Source organism: Delphinapterus leucas, chromosome 13, assembly GCF_059928025.1.
Source record: "Delphinapterus leucas isolate spDelLeu-1000000601 "Yukka" chromosome 13, BTC_Dleu_Yukka2, whole genome shotgun sequence".
Classification (NCBI taxonomy): Eukaryota; Metazoa; Chordata; class Mammalia; order Artiodactyla; family Monodontidae; genus Delphinapterus; species Delphinapterus leucas.
This window is the reverse complement of record NC_143141.1, coordinates 14,426,921-14,452,059: the sequence shown is the minus strand read 5'-3', so window position 1 is coordinate 14,452,059 and position 25,139 is coordinate 14,426,921. Positions and strand designations below refer to the sequence as shown.

General features: G+C 46.5%; 1 protein-coding gene across 1 annotated transcript in view; it reads right to left on the bottom strand.

The window, feature by feature from the left end:
- The window catches only part of REEP1 (receptor accessory protein 1), a 109,760-nt gene extending 86,404 nt beyond the window's left edge, over nt 1-23,356 (bottom strand). The window contains exon 1 of the mRNA XM_089922862.1: nt 23,196-23,356. Within this exon, the coding sequence (XP_089778988.1) occupies nt 23,196-23,227 (32 nt within the window). The 5' untranslated portion in view covers nt 23,228-23,356. The remainder of the gene's footprint in view (nt 1-23,195) is intronic.
- Between the last annotated feature and the right edge of the window lie 1,783 nt (nt 23,357-25,139).

Below are 25,139 nucleotides of genomic sequence, written 5' to 3'. Positions count from 1 at the left end.
AGATGGGTGGCATATAGCTTGGTGGTGGTGGTGGGGGCTGGGGTATGGCCTTCAGGAGTGCGGTAGCAGTGACTCAAGTCAAAGCATGGAAAACACATGACATGTGTAGGGATGGTCATGGGGAACAGTGAAAAATAAGGTCGTTTAGAAGTACTGATACATTATGGGGGACCCTGAACATCAGTGCAAAATTCTAGACTGGATTATGGAATGAATGTGAGTGCTGGAAAGGAAACAGACAAGTACCTGGAGCCTGCACAGGTCCTCTGAGGGCAATCATGCCGGGCAGCCCTTGTTTCTTCTTACGACAGACAGACCGGCAGGGGACTACAGGTTTTTCAAGGTGCTGCTGTAACCAAGTCCCATAAACTTGATGGCTTAAAATAACAGAAATTTATTCTCTCACAGCTCTGGAGGCTAGAAGTCTGAAATCAAGGTATGAGCAGGCCCATGCTCCCTCCAAAGGCTCAAAGGGAGAATCCTTCGTTGTCTTTTCCTAGTTTCTAGTGGTTGCCAGCAATTCTTGGTGTTCCTTGGACTGTGGAGGCATCGCTCCAAAATGCCTCAGTTGTCACATGGCATTCTTCCTGCCTGTCTCAGTCTGTGTCCAAACTTCCTTCTTATAAGGACACCAGTCACTAGATTAGAGCCAACCCCAAGCCAGCGTGAGCTCACCCTAACTTGATTACATTTGCAAAGACTCCTTTCCCAAATAAAGTCACATTCTGAGGTCTTGGGTGGACACGAACCTTGGAGGACACTATTCATGTCAGTGCAGACACTGCGTAACTCTCACCCTTATGTGCTGGTTCCAGAAGCTAACAGCCATGTAAGCAACTGTTCCCTGATCCTGCATTGGAAGTGACTGGATGCACTGCTGTGACAGACGTCACCAGAGGAGGAATCCCCTCGTCAGGACAAGATAAAGCTAGATGACTTCCAAAAATCCTTCCGATGATACACATGTGGGGTTCAAGGTCCTGTCAATTACTTCTGTTCTACTGATTTACCAATTCAGTCCTCTCTTTCCATTCCCACTGCCAAGACTCTGGTTCAACCCTTATTGCTTCAAACTTGACATCGATATAACTGTTTTCACATCACTCCCCCCTTAAAAAAAACCTTCACTGGCTCACTCCTGCCTCAAAGCAAAGTCCTGTACTTTGACCTCAAACTGACCTTTCCCACCTGAACTCCCCAGACAGCATGACATGAATTCTCAACTCAAGCCAGTCTGGTCCTTCAAACACAACTGGCACATTCTCACCCCCTACACCTTACCCGATATCACCTGGCATGGGCCTCCCTCCCTGCAGAAGGGAACCCAAACTGCATTTGGAAGACCATTCATTCCTCTTTCACAGTACTGGGGACCAGCCAGCCCAGCACACAGTACTTTGGAATCTCCGTGAGTTTTAGTGCATCCTTACTCTCACTGCCTTCCACTGCTTTTTTTTAAAAAATAAATTTATTTGTTTTATTTATTTATTTTTGACTGTGTTGAGTCTTTGTTGCTGCGCGCGGCTTTCTCTAGTTGCAGAGAGCGGGGTCTACTCTTCGTTGCGGTGCAGGGGCTCTAGGCGCACGGGCTTCAGTAGTTGTGGCTCGCAGGCTCAGTAGTTGTAGTGCACGGGCTCAGCTGCTCCACGGCATGTGGGATCTTCCCTGACCAGGGCTCGAACCCATGTCCCCTGCATCGGCAGGTGGATTCTTAACCACTGGGCCAACAGGGAAGCCCCTGGCCTTCCACTGTTAATGATCATTTCCGACAAAGGGGATGCAGCAACACAGAAGCAAAGACAAAGCAAATGCTGTGAAATCAGACAGATCCAATGGATCTAACAATTAAGAACTGGGCAAATTCCTTAACCTTTCTAAACCTCAGATTGCTCATCTGTAAAATGGAAATAATACTACATACCTATCACACCAGACTACTGTCAAGATTAAGTGAGATGATGTACGCACACTGCCAATGCAACATCTGACATGGAGTATAAATATGCGTCAATAAAAGTACTTATTTGTATTACAGTAAAATGGACCTAAGTTTTGCCTTTAGGTCTGGGAACAAAGCGCAGATCTGGGACCCTCCAGCACCGAGCAGCACACTGTCAATGACTACTCAAATGACGTATGTAGCAGGACCCCTGTGAGCATTTAGCTAATCCCCCCACTTCATTTTATGAATGGGGAGACTGGTATGTGTGGGTGGAGGCAGTTCCTGAGGGTCCTGCCTTTTCCTTCCTGGGTCTCCTGTCCTCAACAGCTCCTCACTATAAATATCATAGACCCTGCAGGGCCCCTGAGACTCTGGAGAGAGGCTGAGAGGCTGTGAGAAGGTCCGCCTTGCTCAGAGCAGCTGGCACTTCCAGGAGATGCAAATGGTGGGATGGTGTGAACAACCAGGGAACCTGCCTGCCAGGAGGTTCAGCCCGACCCCACTCGATTTTACAAAGAGGAAGAGGAGCTCTGAGAGAGAAGCCCCAGGTCACACAGCCCATCAGGGGTAGAGCTGGGGCCAGAATCTACACCCCCCAAGGCCCACCCAGTCCTGGGCCAGGTGGCACTGCTGGCAGCACCATGTTTCTCTGGGTCCAGCTCCACCACTAACTTGCTGGGGAGCCCGGGGCAGGCTACCTAGCCCTCTGGGATTCAGTTTTATCATTTGGGAAAGAAGGAGTAATGCCCGCCTTGTATGACTGCTGTATTAATAACATCACAGAGCCTTACATGAGAAGTGCTGTGATGGCGAAGACTCCGTTTCGCCTCAGTGGTGGCCCAGCACGCAACCCACAGGAGCATCGCACTAAATATGAGATGACTGAGTGAACTCGCTGAATGAATGAATGAGGAACAGTATCTGCCACATATTAGGTACTCAGTCAAGTGTTTTCCATTACTGTGGATACTAATCCTTGGGGGATATTTGCCTTCGTCTTGATACAGGATGCAGAGGCTCTCTGGGTCCTCTCCGCAGCCCCATGTAGCCCCTGTGCTTCGGAGAAGCTGACCATATCCCCAGATCTAGGGTGGGTCTTGGCTGGTGTAAGTCATGCTACACATCCCATCCCCCTGCCATAGGGATTGGCTCAGGGACAGGTGTGTGACTACAATCAGGAGAGCAAGATGCTTGCTAGGAGCTTCTGGGAAAGAAGCCTCCTTGTGTCCCATAGAAGATGCTCTCTTTTTGGGAGAGATGCCCTTTTCCTACTACACGCCAATGAGAAATTCACCCCACTCAGAAGCTGCTGGCAATCATCTTGTGTCCACAAGGGGAGCCAGCCTTAACATGAGTGCAGGGGAGAGACCAAGAGAACCTGCTGGATTGCTGCTGATCCTGGGTCACTGCCATTCTAGACTTTTCAGTTATGTGAACCAGCATGAGTTGTATATTTTTTTCTTGGAACCAAAAGAATTCTAACTGCTATACCTTTGAACCTCAAAAATGAAGAATCAAAAGGAGACCATTATTTCCAATAGTATCAGACAAGAGACTCTGACTTACCCTGCCATTGGCAACAACTAAAAATTCTGGATTTAAAGAAATTGTAGGGGCTTCCCTGGTGGCGCAGTGGTTGAGAGTCCGCCTGCCGATGCAGGGGACGCGGGTTCCTGCCCCGGTCCGGGAAGATCCCACATGCCGCGGAGAGGCTGGGCCCGTGAGCCATGGCCGCTGAGCCTGCGCGTCCGGAGCCTGTGCTCCGCAACGGGAGAGGCCACAACATTGAGAGGCCCGCGTACCAAAAAAAAAAAAAAAAGAAAGAAATTGTGAATTTTTTTACTAAGTGGTCAAGTTCGGTATCACCAATCGTGGGACAGCCTGACATTCTGTCCTCCTGACAGAAGGCAGTGGGAGGTGCACCTCATCATCTACACAACGTAGACACAATGGCCTGAGTCTAATCATGAGGACAAGTCTGAGAAGTCCAGAACGTCTAGATCACAGTCGGCCTAGACTCTTCATAAAGTTGGCGGGCGGGGGGTGCAGGTGCTGCTCTACGTTGATCAAAAGATACGGCAGCCAGATTCAGTGTATGAGCTTTGACTGGATCCAAATAGAAACAAGAAAAAAATAAATAAAGGATTTTTGTTTAATTGGGGTTAATTTGAGTACGGACCACATGCTGGATGAAGCTGTGGAATGAGAGTCGATTTTCTTAGGTATGGAAATGATTGTTCATTGTACAGAACAGTGAATGGTTCCCAAAGCAAGATCCACAGACTCCTCGGAGACCCCAAAACCCTTTCCAGGGGTTGCTGGGACCCTGGCAGAGGGTTCACGAGGTTGAAACAATTTTAATAATAATACTAAAACATACGCCTTTTTCACTGTGTTGAACTTGCACTGATGGTGTAAGAACAATAAGGGGTAAAACCGCTGCCTTTGCATGAATCAAGGCAATGGCACTAAACTTTACCCGTAGTCATTGTATTCGTCACCATGACGCAGTAGGAAAAAAAATGCCTGTTTCATTTAAGAATGTCATTGATGATATAGCAGAAATCATCAATTTAATTAAATCTTGACGCTGGAGTACAGGTGTTTTTAATATCTCGTGATGAAATGGGAAGCATGCATTAAGTACTGCTGCATACCAAGTATGATGACTGTCTTGAGGAAAAACCCTTGTGCCGATTATCCACTGTTTTTCAGGGAACAGTACAGTTACTTGAATGACTGACAAACAATGGTTATTCAGAGTTGGGTATCTGGCAAGCAGGTTTTAGGAAATGGATGAAATGAGCCCATTACTTCAAGAAAAACCAATAGTGTTTGTTGCCAATGATAATATTCAATTTCAAGCTAAAACCAGAATTTTGGAAAATTTTTATCCACTACCACGAAACTGACAGTGTCCCAACACTTAAAAGACTTTCCTGATGGGATTGATGGTGATATTAATGAATGTGAATTTTTGATATTGTATAATGAAATGTGTCAGCATTTAGAAGATCTGCATTTCACTTGGTAAACCAATAGTTTCTAAATGATCAAAGTGTGATGTTACAAATTATGCATGGATAAAAGATCCATGAATTGAAACTATGTGGAAGGAACAGAAGCCATAAAATATGACCAGTTTTGAAACAGAACTAAATAGAATTCCTAAAATAGAATAATTGAAAATTTAAAACCAATGAATATGTTCAGCAGCTGACTAGAGACTGCTAAGGAGATAGACATGAAGAAAATTATTCATAAAGCAGCAGAGACAAAAAAAGGAATCGGAAATAAGAAATGAAGAGATACAGAAGATAGAGTAAGAACACCTAACATATATCTAATGAGAGTACCAGGAAAAGAGGAAAAAAAGGAATGGAGTGCAAAAGCAGTGTTGTTAACTATGAATAAATTTGAAAAATTACTAAGATGAATAAACTCCTAAACTAATATTAACTCAAGAAAATAGAGAAAATCTATAATCATTAAAGAAATCGAATAGGTAGGTTCAATTTTTCCCACAGAAAAAACACCTATCCCTGATAATTTTACTGGTAAGGTCACGTATTTTACACGCAAGAAAGAAATCCAATCTTACACAGACTATTCCAAGGTATAAAAAAGAGGATATATCCGCCCTCAATGTGGTTTATGAGGCTAGTATAATCTTTATACCCAAACCAGACAAGACAGCACAGCTAATATCACTCACAAACATAGCTTTAAAAAAAAAAAAAGACTAAACTAAATATTAACAAAACTGAATCTTAGGTTGTTCTAACAACAACAACAAAAACCCAACTTTATGACCAAATTTTGTTTATCCAGGAAGGTAAAATTGTTTAATGGCAAAACTAATTAATACAATTTGCCACTTAACAAATTAAAGGCCAAAAAAAAATCCCCATTATCATCTCAATGGAAGCATTAGCTAAAATACAGTATCATTCATTATAAAAACTCTCAACAAACTAGGACAAGAAGAAAACTTAGTGATAAAGTATATTTCTGAAAACCCTACAGCAAGCACAATACTTTATGGGAAAATGTTGAAGCATTCCTTTTTAAACCAGGAAAAGACAAGAAGATCTGCCTTCACCACTTTTAGTCATCTTTTACTAGAGATCTTAACCAGGACAGTAAGAGTAAGGGAAAAAAAGGAATTACTGGAAAGACACAACACTGTGCTATTCTCAGATGGCATGACTCTATCTGGAAAGCCCCAAAGGATGTACAGTGTGGCAAGGATGCATTGTTCTAACAAACAGTTGGAAGATGAAAATTTTAATAAGATACCAAATACACTGGCATCAACGAACATCAAGTAACTGGGAATAAATCTAACAAATGATGCACAAGACATTTACAGTAAAAATTATAAAATTATATTGAAAATCATTAAAGAAGATCTAAATTAATATAGACAGATGCCATGTATATGTATACATATATGTATATGGATTGGAACAGTCAATATCTTAGGAACATCAGTGTTATTCCAGTCAGACTCCCAACAGATTTCTGAGTGAGTGAGTGTGTTTGTGTGTGTGTGTGTGTGTGTGTGTGTGTGTGTGTCTGTGTTGTAGTATATAATTCTAGATAATTCTAAACATGTATATGGAAGAGAAAGGGCTAAGGCGCTTTTGAAGGTGGGGGGACTTGCCAGGCCAGATTCTAAGAATTTTCATAAGGTTATGGTAATTAAAACAGTGGTACTGGTACAGGGCCAGAAAAACTGTTCAATGGAAGAGAATAAAGAGCCCAGAATAGACTTACACATCCAGGGAAACTGAATTTATGACAGGGCTGGACATTGCAGATGTAAAGAGAAAGGACATACTTTATAATAAACGGTGCTAGGACAATTGGTTTTCCTTATGGAAAAAAAATTCTGGAGTCCTACTTCACATCATATACCAAAATCATCTCAAAATGGATTAAGAGGGCTTCCCCGGTGGCGCCGATGCAGGTCCGGGAGGATCCCATATGCCGGAGAGCAACTAAGCCCATGTGCCACAACCACTGAGCCCGTGTGCCACAACTACCGATGCCCGTGCACCTAGAGCCTGTTCTCCACAACAAGAGAAGCCACCACAATGAGAAGCCCGAGCACTGCAACGAAGAGTAGCCCCCATTCGCTGCAACTGGCGAAAGCCCCTGCGCAGCAACGAAGACCTAATGCAGCCAAAAATAAATAAATAAATGTGTTTAAAAAAATAAATAGGGCTTCCCTGGTGGCGCAGTGGTTGAGAGTCTGCCTGCCGATGCAGGGGACACGGGTTCGTGCCCCGGCCCGGGAAGATCCCACATGCCACAGAGCGGCTGGGCCCGTGAGCCGTGGCCGCTGAGCCTGCACGTCCAGAGCCTGTGCTCCGTAACGGGAGAGTCCACAACGGTGAGAGGCCCGCGTACCGCCAAAAAAAAAAAAAAAAAAAAAAAAAGGATTAAGAAATTAAATGTGGTGAAAATGACTCTACTACCCAAAGCAATCTATAGATTCAATGCAATCCCTATCAAACTACCACTGGCATTTTTCACATAACTAGAACAAAAAATTTCACAATTTGTATGGAAACACAAAAGACCCCGAATAGCCAAAGCAATCTTGAGAAAGAAAAACGGAGCTGGAGGAATCAGGCTCCCTGACTTCAGACTATACTACAAAGCTACAGTAATCAACACAGTATGGTACTGGCACAAAAACAGAAAGATAGATCAATGGAACAGGATAGAAAGCCCAGAGATAAACCCACGCACGTATGGTCACCTTATCTTTGATAAAGGAGGCAGGAATGTACAGTGGAGAAAGGACAGCCTCTTCAATAAGTGGTGCTGGGAAAACTGGACAGGTACATGTAAAAGTATGAGATTAGATCACTCCCTAACACCATACACAAAAATAAGCTCAAAATGGATTAAAGACCTAAATGTAAGGCCAGAAACTATCAAACTCTTAGGGGAAAACATAGGCAGAACACTCTATGACATAAATCACAGCAAGATCCTTTTTGACCCACCTCCTAGAGAAATGGAAATAAAAACAAAAATAAACAAATGGGACCTAATGAAACTTCAAAGCTTTTGCACAGCAAAGGAAACCATAAACAAGACCAAAAGACAACCCTCAGAATGGGAGAAAATATTTGCAAATGAAGTAACCGACAAAGGATTAATTTCCAAAATTTACAAGCAGCTCATGCAGCTCAATAACAAAAAAACAAACAACCCAATCCAAAAATGGGCAGAAGACCTAAATAGACATTTCTCCAAAGAAGGTATACAGACTGCCAACAAACACATGAAAGAATGCTCAACATCATTAATCATTAGAGAAATGCAAATCAAAACTACAATGAGATATCATCTCACACCAGTCAGAATGGCCATCTTCAAAAAATCTAGAAACAATAAATGCTGGAGAGGGTGTGGAGAAAAGGGAACACTCTTGCACTGCTGGTGGGAATGTGAATTGGTTCAGCCACTATGGAGAACAGTATGGAGGTTCCTTAAAAAACTACAAATAGAACTACCATATGACCCAGCAATCCCACTACTGGGCATATACCCTAAGAAAACCAAAATTCAAAGAGTCATGTACCAAAATGTTCATTGCAGCTCTATTTACAATAGCCCGGAGATGGAAACAACCTAAGTGCCCATCATCGGATGAATGGATAAAGAAGATGTGGCACATATATACAATGGAATATTACTCAGCCATAAAAAGAAACGAAATTGAGCTATTTGTAATGAGGTGGATAGACCTAGAGTCTGTCATACAGAGTGAAGTAAGTCAGAAAGAGAAAGACAAATACCGTATGCTAACACATGTATATGGAATTTAAGGGAAAAAAAATGTCATGAAGAACCTAGGGGTAAGACAGGAATAAAGACACAGACCTACTGGAGAACGGACTTGAGGATATGGGGAGGGGGAAGGGTGAGCTGTGACAGGGCGAGAGAGAGGCATGGACATATATACACTAACAAACGTAAGGTAGATAGCTAGTGGGAAGCAGCCACATGGCACAGGGATATTGGCTCGGTGCTTTGTGACCGCCTAGAGGGGTGGGATAGGGAGGGTGGGAGGGAGGGAGACGCAAGAGGGAAGAGATATGGGAACATATGTATATGTATACCTGATTCACTTTGTTATAAAGCAGAAACTAACACACCATTGTAAAGCAGTTATACCCCAAGAAAGATGTTAAAAAAAAAAAAAAGAAATTAAATGTGAATGAAAAAACTATAAAACTGCTAGCTAGGAGCAATATAGGAGAATAGCTTCATGATTTCAGAATACCTTCATGATTAGGTAAGGTTTTCCTAGGACACAAAAAGTATAAACTATAAATGAAAAAAACTGATAAATCCATTGCACTAATATTCAGAACTTCTGTTTATCAAAACACACCATAAAGAAAATGAAAAAATAAACCAGGGCCTGGGAGAAAACATGTGTAATGCATAGTGACAGAGGATTAGCATCTAAAGTATTTAAAGGACTCCTACAAATCAGTAAGATAAGGACAAGAGAAAAACTGGCAAGATTTGAACAGGCTCTTCACAGGAGAGAGAACATGAATGGGCAATAAACATATGAAAAGATGCTCAATCTCATTAGTATTCAGGGAAATGCAAATTAAAACTATAATGAGATTCCATTCTGTACCCACCAGACTGGCAAAACTTCTAAAGTGTGACAATAGCAAGTGATGGTAAAGACGTGGAACAACTGAAATTGTCTATGTTGCTGGAGAAAAATGATGTTGGATAGCAATTTACGATGAACAAAATGCGAAGGGGACTTGGCAGGCCAGATATCAAGAATTTTCATAAAAGTTATGGTAATTAAGACAGTGTGGTCCTGGTGCAGGGTCAGACAAATTGATTAACGGAACAGAATAAAGAGCCCAGAAACAGACCCACACGTCTACGAAACTTATGTTATTTGGTCAAGCGAAAGATGCATATACCCTATGCCTCAGCCATTCCATTCCTAAGGAAATTTGTGCACCAGTGCGCCAGGAATCACATATCAGAATGTTCACTGCAGAAGTCTTTTCTTTTCAAGAGCAAGAGAAAAACAAAAATTAGAAAGAACCCAAATGTCTGTAAACAGTGGTATATTGATACAATGAAGGTAATGTTCTATTTCTTAAACTGGTTGGTGAGTAAAAGAGTATTCATTGTATTATTATCCATTACTGTATACCCTAACCACTTCTTTGTAATCTTTTCTACTGGTGCAATAATTAATTTTTACAAATCAAGGAGAGTCTGGAAATGGAACCAAAATAAGATGTTAGAACATTAGAGTGTTTTTGTTTTGTTTTGTTTTGTTTTTTGCCGCACCGGATCAAACCTGCACCCTTGGCAGTGAAAGCGAGGAGTCCTAACCACTGGACCGCCAGGGAATTCCCCCAGAGTGTTCTTTCTTTAGGCTCTTCTTAACTCCCCTCAGCTTGGTGGCAGCAGGGCCAACAGCCATGGGTTTAATGGGCTGGATAATGGTCCCCAAAGATGTCTAGGTCCTAATCCCCAGAATCTATGAATATTACCTGATATAGCAAAAGAGACTTTGCAGAGTCTCAAAATTAAGGATTTTGAGATGGGAAGATGATCCTGGATTATCTAGGTGGGCCCTAAATGTAATCACAAATGTCCTTCTAAGAGAGAGGTAGAGGAAGATATAAAGACAGAAGAGAAGGCAATGTGACCATGGAAGCACAAACTGGAGAGATGTGGCCATAAGCCAACAGCCATCAGACACTCCAAAAGCAAAACATGGATTCTCCACGGAGCTTCCAGAATGAAACACTTCGGCTAACACCTTGGTTTCAGCCCCCCAAAACTCATTTCAGACTTCAGGCCTCCAGATCTGTTAAGAGACTACATTTCTGCTTTAAGCCACTAACTCTGTGGTTCTCTCTTCCAGCAGCAATAGTAGACTAATACAGTGGATAAGGATGCTCAACTTTACCCATCTCTTTGTCCCTGATTGTATTCACGCAGCACATCCTCTCCTCTGCCTCCTCTTCTTTCTCAACATTGGCTGCCACAGTGTCTCCCAGGCAGAGATACAGCAGTGGTTTAATCTCCTTTCACACATCAGATGTACCACTTCCCCTGTGAAAGGGCTCCTCCCTACAATTTCCAACCAAAGCCAGAAAAGTCGTTCACACACCCACAAAATAACCACCCAACGGAAAGAACACTGGCGAGGCAGGAAGGACACTGGAATCCAAGTCCAAGTTCCCCACTGACTGGCTATGTGAACTCAGAAACTTCTCAAAGATGCAATTGGAATTCATTCATCTCTCTATCCCTGGTGCCCAGTGTATGCTTGGCACAAAGCAAATGGTCAATAAATGGGCAGTTAATGAATGAATCAATCAATCAAGCAATGAATCAATAAATCTCGAACAAGGATAGAAGGCCTACCCACTGAAAAACAGAATCTTTCCAAAAACTCGTATCTCTCTTCCTCCACTATAATAAGGGAAAAGATTAAAATCCTAGAGTTTCAGAGTTGGAAGGTCTTAGGGTTGGAAGCCAGGGGCTCATTGCCTCACTTTAGCACCAATTACTAGAAAACTCTTCCTTCTATCACGACAGGAGTTTGTCTTCTAATCGCCCACGAGTCCTAGTCCAAGCCTCTAACCACATAAAACAAACCTCTTTCTTCCACATCAAGACACTTTCAGAAATTGGAGACTTGGCCTCAAGTCCTGGCCTAGCCGATCATGTTACTGACCTTGATGAATGACCTAAAACGAAACCCTCATGCCCCATCTTCCTTGTCTGTCAACAAGAGCCTGAAATCACTAAGAGCCCCTCTAGCTCCAAGAAGCGGGGTAGAAAACATCACCCCCTTGGTGTTCAATCCCTCATCATTTCAAACTATCCATTGGGTTTTAAATTTTAATACTTTATTTTTTACTTTTAGAATTGCTTCTTTTCCCATGGGCCCATTCCTCTCCCTGCTCCAGCCCGGCACCTGCTATCTTCTTGTATGTTCTTTACTTTTTCATTTTAGAAAGATTTATTCTAAGGTCTCTAAGTATTGATAGCTACTTTATATAAATAATATACAATTAATATAGGTATGTTATTTACCTATTTGTTTATTTATTTCTGGAGGGCTAATCCTGCCTTGTAGTGTTTGTTAACTCCTGCTTAGGAGCGGGGTTCGTAATTTTGGAGTATGAATTCATGTGCTTTGGGGCTAATTCTGTATGATGTGTATTGAGAGCTCTTAGAGAGACTGGATTAATTTCTGTCAGATGTCCCAGGAGTAACGCTGGCCCAAGACCAATGTTTATGTTAATCTCTCAGCTAAGGGTACGCAGACCGTGCAGAATGTGTTAAACCCCAAATCCAGATGAGGACAGGTCCATAGATGGTTTCAACTTCCCAAGGGAGATTTTCCCTCCACCAAGAACCCTGGGCCAGACAGACAAGCTTCACTGTCATCTCTCAGGGCTTGGGGGTCTATTCTTTTACTAAGGATTATGCTGCAGAATCGCCCTTCAAGTCTGAACTTTACGCCAACGTTCAGCTCTGACTTAATACCCCACAGACTCAAGGCCCCTCTTTTCTCTATTGAGATATTAAAACCAAGTTAGGCCAATCCTCCAGTGTGGTATATTAAAGATGGCTGCGAACTATTTGCTACCCCACTCATGGGGAGGTAGTCTAATCCCCCTCTCTTCAAATCTAGGATGGCCTGAAGTGACTTGTTTGGCCAAGAGAATGCAGCACAAGTATCATCCTGGGACTTCTGAGACCAGCTCATAAAAAGTCTTGCAGTTTCTATCGATGCTTCTTGGACACCCATTCTTGCAGTTCTGAGCTACCATGTAAGAAACTTGACTATCCTGAGGCCTCCATGCTGGAGAAATCACATAGAAAGACCAAATGAAGAGGCCTTAAAACACACAAAAAGAAACAGCCAGGGCTTCCTTGGTGGCGCGGTGGTTAAGAATCCTCCTGCTAATGCAGGGGACACAGGTTCAAGCTCTGGTCCGGGAAGATCCCACATGTCGCGGAGCAACTAAGCCCATGCGCCACAACTACTGAACCTGCACTCTAGAGCCTGTGAGCCACAACTACTGAGCCCACATGCCACAACTACTGAAGCCCGCGCATCTAGAGCCCATGCTCCACAACAAGAGAAGCCACCACAATGAGAAGCCCACGCACTGCAACAAAGAGTAGCCCCCACTCGCCGCAACTAGAGAAAGCCCGCGTGCAGCAATGAAGACCCAACACAGCCAAAAATAAATAAATAAAAATAAATAATTTTTTTTTTTTAAAAAAAGAAAGAGACAGCCAGTCTGCCACTGTCATTTGCATCATCCCAGTTGAGACCCAGACATCATGGAGCAGAAATGAGTTTTGTGTTCAGTGTCCTGTCCAACTTCCCGACCACAGAGCCAGGAGAGATGATAACAAAACGTCTGTTGTTTTAAGCTAAATCTCAGGGTAGTCTGTCGTGCAGCTGCTACAGTACTGGTTTACAGCCTTGCAAAATGATTCCCTCTCTGTTTTGCCTCCTGGCAAATTTACTTACTTAAAAGCTCTGCTATACTTTTAGGGGATCGCTGTTATATTTCATGCAAAATTTTTAGAAAAACGTTCAATTCAAGTTTTATTAGGGAGGGGTTTCAGACTATATAGTTTTCTATACTGCCAGAAACAGAAATCAAATCTTTCACTTTACAGATGAGAAAACTGAGGCTTAGAGAGGTTACGTTACTTGCCATGGTCACAAATCAAGGTTCTACAAACCTAGGTTTAAGAAAGGATCTTCTAACCCCAGAGGGAATACAAAGTCATCATTCGTATACATTTTAAACATGTTCTATGAGCTTAGAACTGCTGGGAAAAACGGCTGTGAACAAGATAAAAGTCTCAAACGTCATGGAGATCAAATCCTAGTGGAGAGACAGACCAGAAACAAGCAAGCAAAAGAATTAGAAGCATAGTTTCAGGGAGGGACAAAAGCACAGAGGTGTGGGTGGGGTGTATCTTGGAGAAGGTGGTCAAAAGAGGCCTCTCCTGAATAGGTGACATGTAAGCAGAGACCTAAATGGAAAGAGGGAAAGGGCCATGCATGATCCAGGGCAGTGTGTTCAGGGCAGAGGAAACAGCAAGTGCAAAGGCCCCTGGGTGGGATAAGCTTGTCGCCTTCTAGGAACAGTGAGCATGATGGAACTGAGCGAGTGAGGGGGGAACAGTACAAGGTGAGATCAGGGCAGTGGGCAGGGGCCAGGCCTTGCTGAGTCTTGCTGACAATGGTAAGGAGTCTGAATTTTATTCTTAGTGTGACGGGAGTTCTTTAGACAGTTTTTTTTTTTTTTTTTTTGCGGTACGCGGGCCTCTCACTATTGTGGCCTCTCCCACTGCGGAGCACAGGCTCCGGATGCGCAGGCTCAGCGGCCATGGCTCACGGGCCCAGCCGCTCCGCGGCCTGTGGGATCCTCCCAGACCGGGGCACGAATCCATGTCCCCTGCATTGGCAGGTGGACTCTCAACCAATGAGCCACCAGGGAAGCCCTTTTAGACAGTTTTTAAACAGCAGGGGAAAGCTAAGACCTACTTTATGGGTTTTTTAAAAAAAATTTTTTCCTTTATTATATTTAATTAATTTATTTATTTATTGAAGTATAGTTGATTTACAATGTTGTGTTACTTTCTGGTGTACAGCAAAGTGATTCAGTTATACAAATATATATATCTATTCTTTTTCATATTCTTTTCCATTATGGTTTATTACAGGATATTGAATATAGTTCCCCTGGGCTATACAGTAGGTCCTTATTGTTTATCTATTTTATATTTAGTAGTTTGTATGTTAGCCCCAAACTCCTAACTTATCCGTCCCCCACCCCCTTTCCCCTTTGGTAACCATAAATTTGTTTTCCATGTAAGACCTATCTCACATTTTTTTTTTCTTTTTTTGGACGCACCATGCAGCTTGCAGGATCTTAGTTCCCCGACCTGGGACTGAACCCGCGCCCACAGCAGTGGAAGCGCGGAGTCCTAACCACTGGACCACCCGGGAATTCCCCTATCTTACATTGTAAACGACGTAGCATTGGAGAGATGGGAGTAGAAGCAGGGAAAGCAATTAGGAGAGTTTTGAAATGGTCCAGGAGAGCAATAATTTGGGGTTGGAACAGGGTGGTGGCAGTGGAGGTGGGAGTTGGTTGGGCAGGGAGGGTTTGAAGGTAGGGCTGAGAGGACTCACTGACACGCCTGGATTCCACAGCACACAGTGTCTGGCATGAAGCATTTACAGAGCCCACTGGGTCCTGTGGCTTCCTCAGGAGGGACATCTAGGGACCAGTGGTTCTTGGCCTCATGTGCTCATGAGAAAAAGTCCTTTCATGTTCCTGTAAACCCACCGTGAGTCCCCAGCGTGAGTCGACTGTGCTTCTCCAGCTTCTTTCTCACGGTGGGTTGTAACCCACCCTCTTGAATGGCACGAGCTGCTCACCGCAATATTCTGTCTGACAGGCATTGTCTTGGCGGTTTAAACCCCAGTTGCAGCAAAACTAAATTTTACATAGATCACAGCTCGGCAGCCCACTTGTGAAAGGTTTGTAGTCGAGCGCTGGGTTGGTGGAATCCAGTTAGGCTATTCAGAACTCGTACAAATCAGGGTTGGGACCTCTCGGAATCAGAGGGATGAACCACAAGCCAGCACAAATGGAAGACTTGGGATTGAATTCCCATTTACAGCCAATAGTGGGAATATCAGGCGAGTCCATTTCTGTTCATTTCACAGGGGAGATGATGACATCCTGAATCCTGACTCAGTGCTTCTCAAGTTTCATGGGGGTCTTGTCAAAATGCATATTCCCCGGGCCTTGGGTGGGGCCCCGGATTCTGCATTCCTAACTAGCTCCCGGTGATGCTGATGTGGTTGGTGCACAGACCACTCTTCGAATAGAGAGGTCCTGACTCATTCACGAGCCAACATATACTCACTGGGCACCTACTACCCACGAAGAGCGGAGAGGGAGACTACGAAACAGATGCGGGAGGTAAATGCACGAACCACCACGTCACAAGGTACAAAGCGACAATGCCACACTGGGGCCCCAGGAACAGAAATCTTTCTTCAGTTAGGCGCCCCAAGGGAGGTTTCCTGGAGGAAGGTAGATGGAGGCCAACATGGAGAGTGTAATGACAATCGTAGGGCACCTTCAAGGTCTTTATCCATGGCATAGCATGTCCTCTGCAATTGCTGATTTCTCCTCAAAATTAAGACTTCCTTTTAAGACTCAAAAACAAGATAAAGAAAAGAGGTGAAAAGGAGAGTGAGAGATTTTTCTAACATGAAGAGGTAAAGGAGTGTGTTAGGACTGTCCCAGTTGCAAGAAGAAGAAAAAAAAAAAGCCATCTTACACCAACTTCAACAAAAAAGGACATTTACAGGTTTGCAAAGCTGGTTAGGATTCATTCATTCGACATATGCGGTGGTCACTGGGGCTGTTCACACATGTTTAGTCGGACTGTAATTCTCCACCCGCTTGAATTCAGGCTTGGCTATATGATTTTCCTGGGCTGATGAAATGTGAGCAGAAGTGACACGTGTCACTTCCGGTTAGAGGTACTTAAGCGCTGCTGCATGACTCTCCATCTTTCTTTCCCTACTCCAGTGAATCCTGGTACCTTGCGCTGCAATGATAGCGCCCTAAGACAAAGAAGCCTCCGTCAGCCTGAGCCTCTGGTGATGACAGTAAGCAGGTTGCCTCTGCCAACCCACAGCGCACAGCCAGCATAATTATGCAAGAAACCAACCTGTGTTGTCCCCAGCCACCGGGATTTGAGAGTTGTTACCACAGCATAGCCCGGTCCATCCTCACCACTACAATAAATGCTTAATTAACACAAGCACTATTCAAGGCCTTCATTCTAGGATATGGGACAGCTCAAGGCCCTAAACGAGGAGCTGCAGGAACCGGGGCCTGGGTCACCAGAATCAAGCCAGCTTCCGGCTCTCTGTGCCTGTATCTCATCTCTGTTTACCTCTGCTTTGTCATACCATGCCTTCTCCATGTGCCAGGCAGCCACCAGCAGCCCCACTTTCACATCTTTCCAGCTCTGGGTCCCATAGGCAAGGCTCTCCTCTCCCAGCTTCAAATCAAGACACCCTGAGGGAGGATCTAGGGGTTCCATTTGGGCCACAGACCCACCTCTGGACCAACCTCTGTGCCCAAGGAAATGTGTCGCTAGGCCTGAGTCCCTGCCCACCTCCATGGTTGAGTGGAGGGTGATAGGATGGGGTACGTGACCAGAGGGGAATGGGAAATGCATTTTGAAGCCCAGAGTACCATCCACAGATCCCTAAAGGAGGTGGAAAGGATGTGAATGCACAAGTACATGAGAGCAGCCAAGGTAGAATGTAACTGAGCTGTGATGGGTGAAGGGCAAAGGAAAAAGGGAAAATGTGGCATACGTGTGATCACCCTAAGAGGAAAGAAGCAGACTGGAGAGCCACTGGCTGGACAGCTCCCTGTGCTGGCGTCAAGGAGGTACCTATGGCCTAGAACTGCCAGGTGACTGACAAAGCCTGGTGGGGGCAGGGTGTCAGAAGGGGATGTTAACTCAGGTAAAGGATGCTCCTCCTGTCTACTAATTTAGGGAAGCTTCTTAAAACTCTTGACAGTGGGACAGACCTTCTGTGATCAGGAACAGGCCAAGTTTGGGAGAGCAAATACTTTAAACTTTTAATTTTTTTTTTTTTTTTGGCCACACCACGCGGTATGTGGGATCTTAGTTCCCCGACCAGGGATTGAACCAGCGCCCCCTGCAGTGGAAGCATGGAGTCTTAAACACTGGACCACCAAATAAGTCCTGGGGGAGCAAATACTGAGCCAACATGTGTGCCCCCGTTACCATCATCCCTGCACGAATAATTCAGGGGTCTCCTTCCCCACTGAGCCCAACTCAGCTTCATACCCCATCTCAAGACAGGTCCCAGGCAGCCTCCCATCAATTAAAAGAGATAAAACCTACTAGCCATCCTGGTCTAGGTACACATGCCATGCTTGAGGGCCTATAATACCAGATTAACTGTCAAGATTCCTTCAGACACCCCTACTGTGTGCCAGATACTTGGTCCTTTATATTTACTTTTTCTCTAAAATCAAAGGAAAGGCCCTGGGTGTGACTAAAACAACCCAGAGGGAAAACAGTGTGCTTCTATGTGAAGATGGATGGGATCTGAGAGTTCAGAACAAACCCGTATGTATGTAACTATCCATCTTCCAATCCATCAGGGCCTTCCCAAGGCCCTGAAGTGAGAGGAAAATATTCTCATGGCCCAAATGCAAACCCCCTCCTGTTGGTTCTCGGAAAAATTCCCACAGACACCAAGAATCCTGGTAACCAGTTGGGCATGTGCACAGCTCATTGTTGGCAATAAAACTGCAAAGGTAACATACACCCTGACTACTGCATGGCCAAGTCTACCCCATCCCCAAGCCTCTTGAAATCCCTTGGAAAATACACACACACACACACACACACACACACACACACGACACACATACACAACACAAAATGGCAGCCTCACTAGGTGGCTACGGAGGGTCTGACCCACCTTCTCTCATTCTTCCCAGGGCTCTTCCGCCCCCCAGACAATATACACTACAAAGAGGATAGCTCGCTTTAGAAGGAAGGGGAAAACTGAGCCATTAATAACCAGGTGAGACCCTCACTTGTCAGCTACCATTGAAATAAGACACAGCAGGAGGAAGTGCACAAAAGCTACTTCCCAGCAGGCAGGCAGGATTAATAAACAAAGACCAGGGCAGGAGAACAGCAGCGAAATCTAGGTTGATGTTTTTCACTTCCTTGAGGATAGGGCCCCTGTTTATAAATAAACACAGTGCATGTAGGCCGGCTGGGGGACTTGAGGGAAAGGAAGGGGCCCAGAGGAGCACTGGCTCTTGGAATTATTAAGACCTCCAAGATGACGTTGGCCAATAATATTGTATCATAGACCGGGAGCAGGGCCCCAGCGCAGGTGCAAGTTGCCCTTAGGATTCTGCAGGCGGGTCAGACCAGCGCTTGGACTAGAACCTAACATCTTTCCTCTCACAATTCAACTGAAACAGTCACCCAGCTCCTACCCTGTACCACACCCAGTGCCAGGAAAGAAATCGTCAACTAACCTGAACCCTCCATTAACAGGATCATCTTTCTGAATTCCCCTTTTGAAAGCAGGCCCCAAAGAAAGGTAAGTTTATGTTTAAGAGTGTATGTTTTTTTCTTTTTTTTCCATTTGTGTTGCAACAGTTGAGGAACATCTTGAGGACAGCCCACATTCCTTCCAGGCTTCTCTACATGTCCATCCCTGACCCAAGGCACAGAGACTTCATGCTCGAGACAGTCCTAGGACTTAGCTAGATCTTCAGCTATCAACTCAAGGCTGTTTTAAACATCAGACTCTACTTTCTAAAAGCTATGACGGTTTTTAAAGATGTGCAAGGTGGAAAAATGACATTCTTCGGCATAGCTATTGGTTACTTATGAATTAGGACTCTCTTTTTCCCCAGGCAGTGAGTTGGAGTTTTGGTCTACTAACCCAGTAAGTGGTGGGAAGCTCTGGATCCATTTAGCCAACACCGTGGGCCTCAGCCAAAATTCTGTCCAGACACAATGAGGCAAAACCTGCTCCTTGGAATAAATGCTTCAAGATAGTGCATTCTCCCAAGAAGACACAGAGCGACCTCTGTGTGCCTGCTCCAGTGCACAGTTTGAAATGCTTTCACACCTAGGCCTTGAGTTGTTTGGAAAGAAAACAAAGTATTTTAAAGGAGGCGAGCAGACCAGTCCTAAATGAGCTCCCATGTTCCATGCAGATATCAACCAGGTTTCAACAAGGCCAACCTTGCTACTGCACTAATATTTCTTCCTTAATTCTTCCTAAGCTAAGCCAAGGCAGTTAGGAGGAAGACAGCTGGCAAGAGAGCAGCGTCTCAAATTGGTTCCCATTCCAAGAGCTTTGCCCAGTGGGCACAAGCCTGTCCCGATGCCCACTAACCTCTGTCCCCAGGGGATAACAGTGACCAGCTCCCCTGCTTATCCTAGGATCTCTGATCTCGCTCAACACAACCAACTTTACTGAGCGCACTTGAAGTGCCAGGTGCTTCAAAAAAGAGCCTTGGGAGGGGGCGAGAGGTGGGAGGGGGAAAAAACTATCACCATGGCCCTAAAAAACGCTCACAGCCCGTGGCAACACAGTCACCATCACAGCTGGCTGTCCCCAGACACCATCAGCTTGTCTTGACGCCTCTGGTTGGAAGGAAGACGCTCCCCCCACATCCTCAGAGCACAGTGGCAGGTCTTCCTTAAATGTTCTTTGATGGGACAGAGGCTTACGAAACCATGAAAAGATTGCTTATAGGAAAAGGGACCTGTGGACAAAATCATAGGATGCCACACTAGAGGTCTCGAAAGCTTGAAAGAGATCAGTTTAGGTCAAGGACAGGCAGAGGTGGAAAGGGCACTGACCCCCAAATCCAGAGCCTGTGTTCTTCACCAGCTCACCTCCTGGCCTTGGGCAAAGCACACTCTACAGTTTTACAGATGAGGGAAGGACTGACTCAGTGGTTTTTATTAGCAGTAAAACCCATGTACTTTCCAAATTATATTTTATATAGAACCCCAGTATATAAAACAAAGAAAAGGAATCGGGGCTGGGAACCCAGAGCCCGCCCACTCAGGCTGAGTGGCCTTCAGGGAAGCCAGTTGGAAAACTGCAGGAATAATGTCTGAAAGCCCCTTCCAGAGCCCTTACAACCTCTCTCGGAGGACGGGAGGGAACACTCATTGACGGAATGTCCTCTGTGGTACTTGGCAATTTAGAAATCATGTATCATCGAAATCTTTGCAACAGTAAAGTGAGATTAACTAGGGCTTGCGAACTAGGATCTCCCGTGATCTGAGCTGTGAACTGGGATCTGTTGGCAAGAGGCAGAACTGGGATTTGAATCAAGGGTTTTCTGACTCCAAACATGGCGTTTCTACTCTTTGCTAAGAGGTTTGTGGAAATTTGGGCTGAATCGATAATTTCCTTGCATGGTAAATATAAACATATGTGCATATATGCCTAGGGAAACACAGCTTGACAAATATACTTCTCAAAATTTTCAGTAGCTATCTCTGTATGGGAACAGCGTAGATGATTTTCCATCTATGGATCTACATTTTCTAATTTTCCTATAGTGAACAGGTATGATTTACGCAAAACAGGTGCTGCTTATTAAAATGGTTTGAACAACTCACAACTGACACACCCATGTTGGGTTTCTAAACAGCATTAGGGGCTGAAGGGATAGGTCCTATCTCTGACCTTTTGGAGTTGACAGTGGGAATAACAACCCCAAATCTCACAAATTCTCCCTTGGAGCACAGGGTCCTGGGCTGACCTGAGGGGCAGTTCTCACGGTCATTTAAGTTCTCTGAAATGCAATTCTTCACTTCTGGGGAGTGTGGTTGTTTTAGAAAGTAACTGCTAGTCCCTGAGACCCCACCCAAACATATGTTTCTCCCCTTCACCCCTCTTAGTTGTCTAGTATACAGGGGGTGGGTGCTAATAAAATTAAAGACGGTCACATGGACCCCAGACCAGAAACCCTGGCTGCTCAGTGTTCCAGCCCCAGCCCAGGAGGACCTATAGGGAGTGAGTCCTCCAGCCTGGCCAACTCAACTCTCTGGCCCACGCTGAGGCACCCCCACCCCCACCCCCCAGAAGCCACCTGCAAATCTGACAATCACGGCACTACTTCAGGAGAAAAAAAATACCACCCGGAAGGCAAGACAGGCCTTGATCAGGCATGAGGCGGGGCCAGCCGTGCCAGCCACTTCCCTGGGTTATTCATGCCACCTCTGCCCGCAGGAATCTTCCAAACATTTAACATGCTTCCTCTATGTACAGCACAAATCCCCAGCAGGTGGCAACAGCTGTGGAGAGGCCAGCAAGGAATGAATGACTTGGGGGCTGAGAGGGACATACACTGGCCTTGGGAAGAAAGCCCATAATGGTGGCCAGGAGACAATGCTGAGAATGGCTTCAGAAGGCTACCCTGACCGGCTTCTTTGAAAATCAGGCAAGAAGGGTAGGAGATGGGAGGTGCTCCCCAACATGGCACACAATCAACCAGAGTCAGGAGCCCCTCTTTCTCAGACAAAGGAAAATCTGGAATGGCACCACCAGCTCCCACACCCCAGAACAATTTCACCCCGGCTCCCCAAGCAGGTGGCAAATCTGTCCTGACTCAGGCAAGGATGGTTAGGAAAGGAGGGGAACTGGAATAGATGGCCATGTCTACCTCCAAAGGAGAACAAATCCACGAGGGAAGGAGCTCTTCAAAGGTCCACTCGGCTCTGGGGCTTGACAGAGCAAAACGCCCCCGCGCCCACCCGCAATGGCTTCACACAAGGCCTCACCCCAGATGACTCTGCGCTCTCCCGCAAGGCCTGGCAGGTGTCATCGCCACCGTCAGTGTGGCCGTCTGTCACTTGGAAATTTCCCGTGAATTCCCGGAGATGCCCGTCTCTATCTCTCCTTCAAACCCCCCGCCCAAGGAATCACACAAGGGTACGCAGGGCGGCTACCCCAAGATTCGGATCTGTCATCCTCCGTCCCACTTGCCTAGGCCGCTGTCAATTTGAGAACCCTAAAAAGGAGGAGTATTTTTCAACCCCCTTAGGAGCCCTGCCTCCAGCTCTCCGCCCTTCTCCGCGCCGATCCCTCCAGGCAGCGCCCCAGGCTCTTTTGGGCTCTGTCATTTTCACCTGACAAAAGCGTGGCGGCGGGGCGCGGCAGCGGGCGACCCCAGGCCAACATTTCTTCCCAAGGAGAGGGACACGTGTCCCCGCGGCGCACTCACTCGGGGCCTCGGCCAAGCCCACCAAGCGGGGGGAACAAAGCGGCCGGGCGCGGCTCGACGCGGACCCCAGCGAAGCTCCGTGCGCCCCCAGCCCTCGCGGCCCCGCCCGCCGGGCCCCCACGCCCGGGCCGGGCCCCGCAGGGCAGCAGCCGCGTTCTGTGCAGCCCGCTCGCCCGCGACCTCGGCACCTACTGTACCTGCTAAATTTAGCGGCCGCCGGGTATTAATAGCCGGAACGACCGGGGCGGGCGCTGCAGGGGCACGCGCAGCCCGGGGGCCGGGGGCCGGAGAAGGAGGGGAAGGAAGGAAGGGACGCGGGGAAGAAAGCCACTTACACCACCAGCCTGGAGATGATCCACGCCACCATGGCGGGGGGCGGGCGGGCGCGGCTCGGCGGCGCGGCGCGTCTCGGATGCTGGCGGCTGCGGCGCTCCGGGCACGTCTGTCCGCGCACGGCCGCCGCCGCCAGACTGAACGCGCCCGCCGCCCTGCCCGGCGCTGGCGCGTCGGCGCAGCCGCGGCACGTTCCGGCGGCGGCGGCGGCTGCCCCAGCCCCCCGGGGCACGGCGGGCCCGCGGCGATTGGGCGGCGAGCCGTTCGGGCACCAGCGGGGCCCGCCCCGCCCCGCTTGCCCCGGGCCCCAGGCTGAATTCGGGAGGTTCCTCTGCGCGCCCCGGTGCCCCCGCCGCTCACAGGGGACCCTGAGGTGGTCCAGTTGGCAAGGCAGAGACCCGGGGGCCGCCCCACCATCTGTGCTCCAGTGGGGAAACTGAGGCCTGGATCTTGGGAACCTGTCTCCACCTGTTCTGATTGAGATACAGTCATCCCTCGCTCTGATACGGATACTGCGCTAGCCTAATAAGGGACTTCACTGTATCCAGATATGACCCCTCCAGTTGTCCCCCACAAGGCATTGTCTGCATAAGAAACAAATCTGGGCCTGTGTCTCCCCTAGTTAAAATTCTGAAGAGTCCCTACAAGATCTTGTCCCTGCCTGCAAACTCATTGCCCCCACCATGCCCCAGATACCCCTCTAGCCCTTTTCACTTCAGGGATTTTGGACCTGGAGAAGCGCTGTTCCCTCTCCCCTGTTCATTCACTCCATGCCTCAGATAAAGTTTATTGCCTAAGGAAAGCCCTTCCTAGATGGCTGCTCAGCATTTCTGTATCAAAGTGACTCAGGGGTACGATCTGGCTGGGAGGAAGCTAGAAGCTGGAATTGCCTAGTGCCGGTGCCCTGCGGAGCCATTTTAGAGCCTTAAGCAAAAGGGAAAATGTGCATCGTATGCCCGTTTTTTATGTGTTTTTTTAAATATCGCATCGAATGTGATTTATCTTGATTGCTGCATTTTGTGGCACTCCCTTACATTTTGCCACCGACGAGAGTGCCTCACTCTCCACACCCTAATCCTGGCCCTTATTATATAAGTGCTGCCTGGTACATTGTTTCCTTGTGCTCTTGAAAAACTTTTGTCCATTGCCCCTGGCCTTGGTTGCTGCCTTCCTCACCACCTCCATGGTGCCCTCTTAGAGCACTCTCCTCCTTTGCTGATGCTGTGTCATGTATAATTCAGTGTCAGATGCGAGAGGCACAGGAAAGAGCTAGCTCGAAGCCTTCTTTAAAGGAACCCTGCCCAAGACAGCTTCCTAGCACAGGCAAGGAGACCTCAGACCTCGGCGGAAAGAGGCTGGAAATGTACCTCCAGAGGTAGTAGAGAGAGAGTGGGTGTGATACAGGCTGAAGAAAGACCTTGCCCACAATAAAGGGACAGCAGACAGAACATCCTCTGGGATAAGGGGTCTCCAAAGAACCCATAGAATTCGTAATACAGTTGTTGTTGTTTTTAATGCTGTTTTGACCCAGTTTTGAGGCCCATCAGGGACCGGTCAGTCCCCCTTCTTAGGCGGCCAAATAAGTCCACACCCCACCACCTGCTTTATCAGGCTCTCACACAGGCCACCATACGCCTGGCTTATCACCCCAGGGCCGGGTACCAGATGGCCGGGGACAGCTCCTATGCCCTTGAGCCCACTGAAATTATTCAAATTAGCCAATCCTGAACCTGTTTATCCTGCCTTGCTTTTTCCTTCCCGCAGAAACCACAATTTCCCTCTGTCTGTCTGCCTCGTAAGCCACCCCAGTGTTTACAGTGAGTGGCCCTACATGGCATGCTGTGTTCTGTCCAGGGAACCGTGAGCAAAACAAAACTGTAAAGGCTTCTGCCTCCTCTCTCCCGATCCATACCTTCCCCAAGGTAATATGGTGGAAACAGTACCCA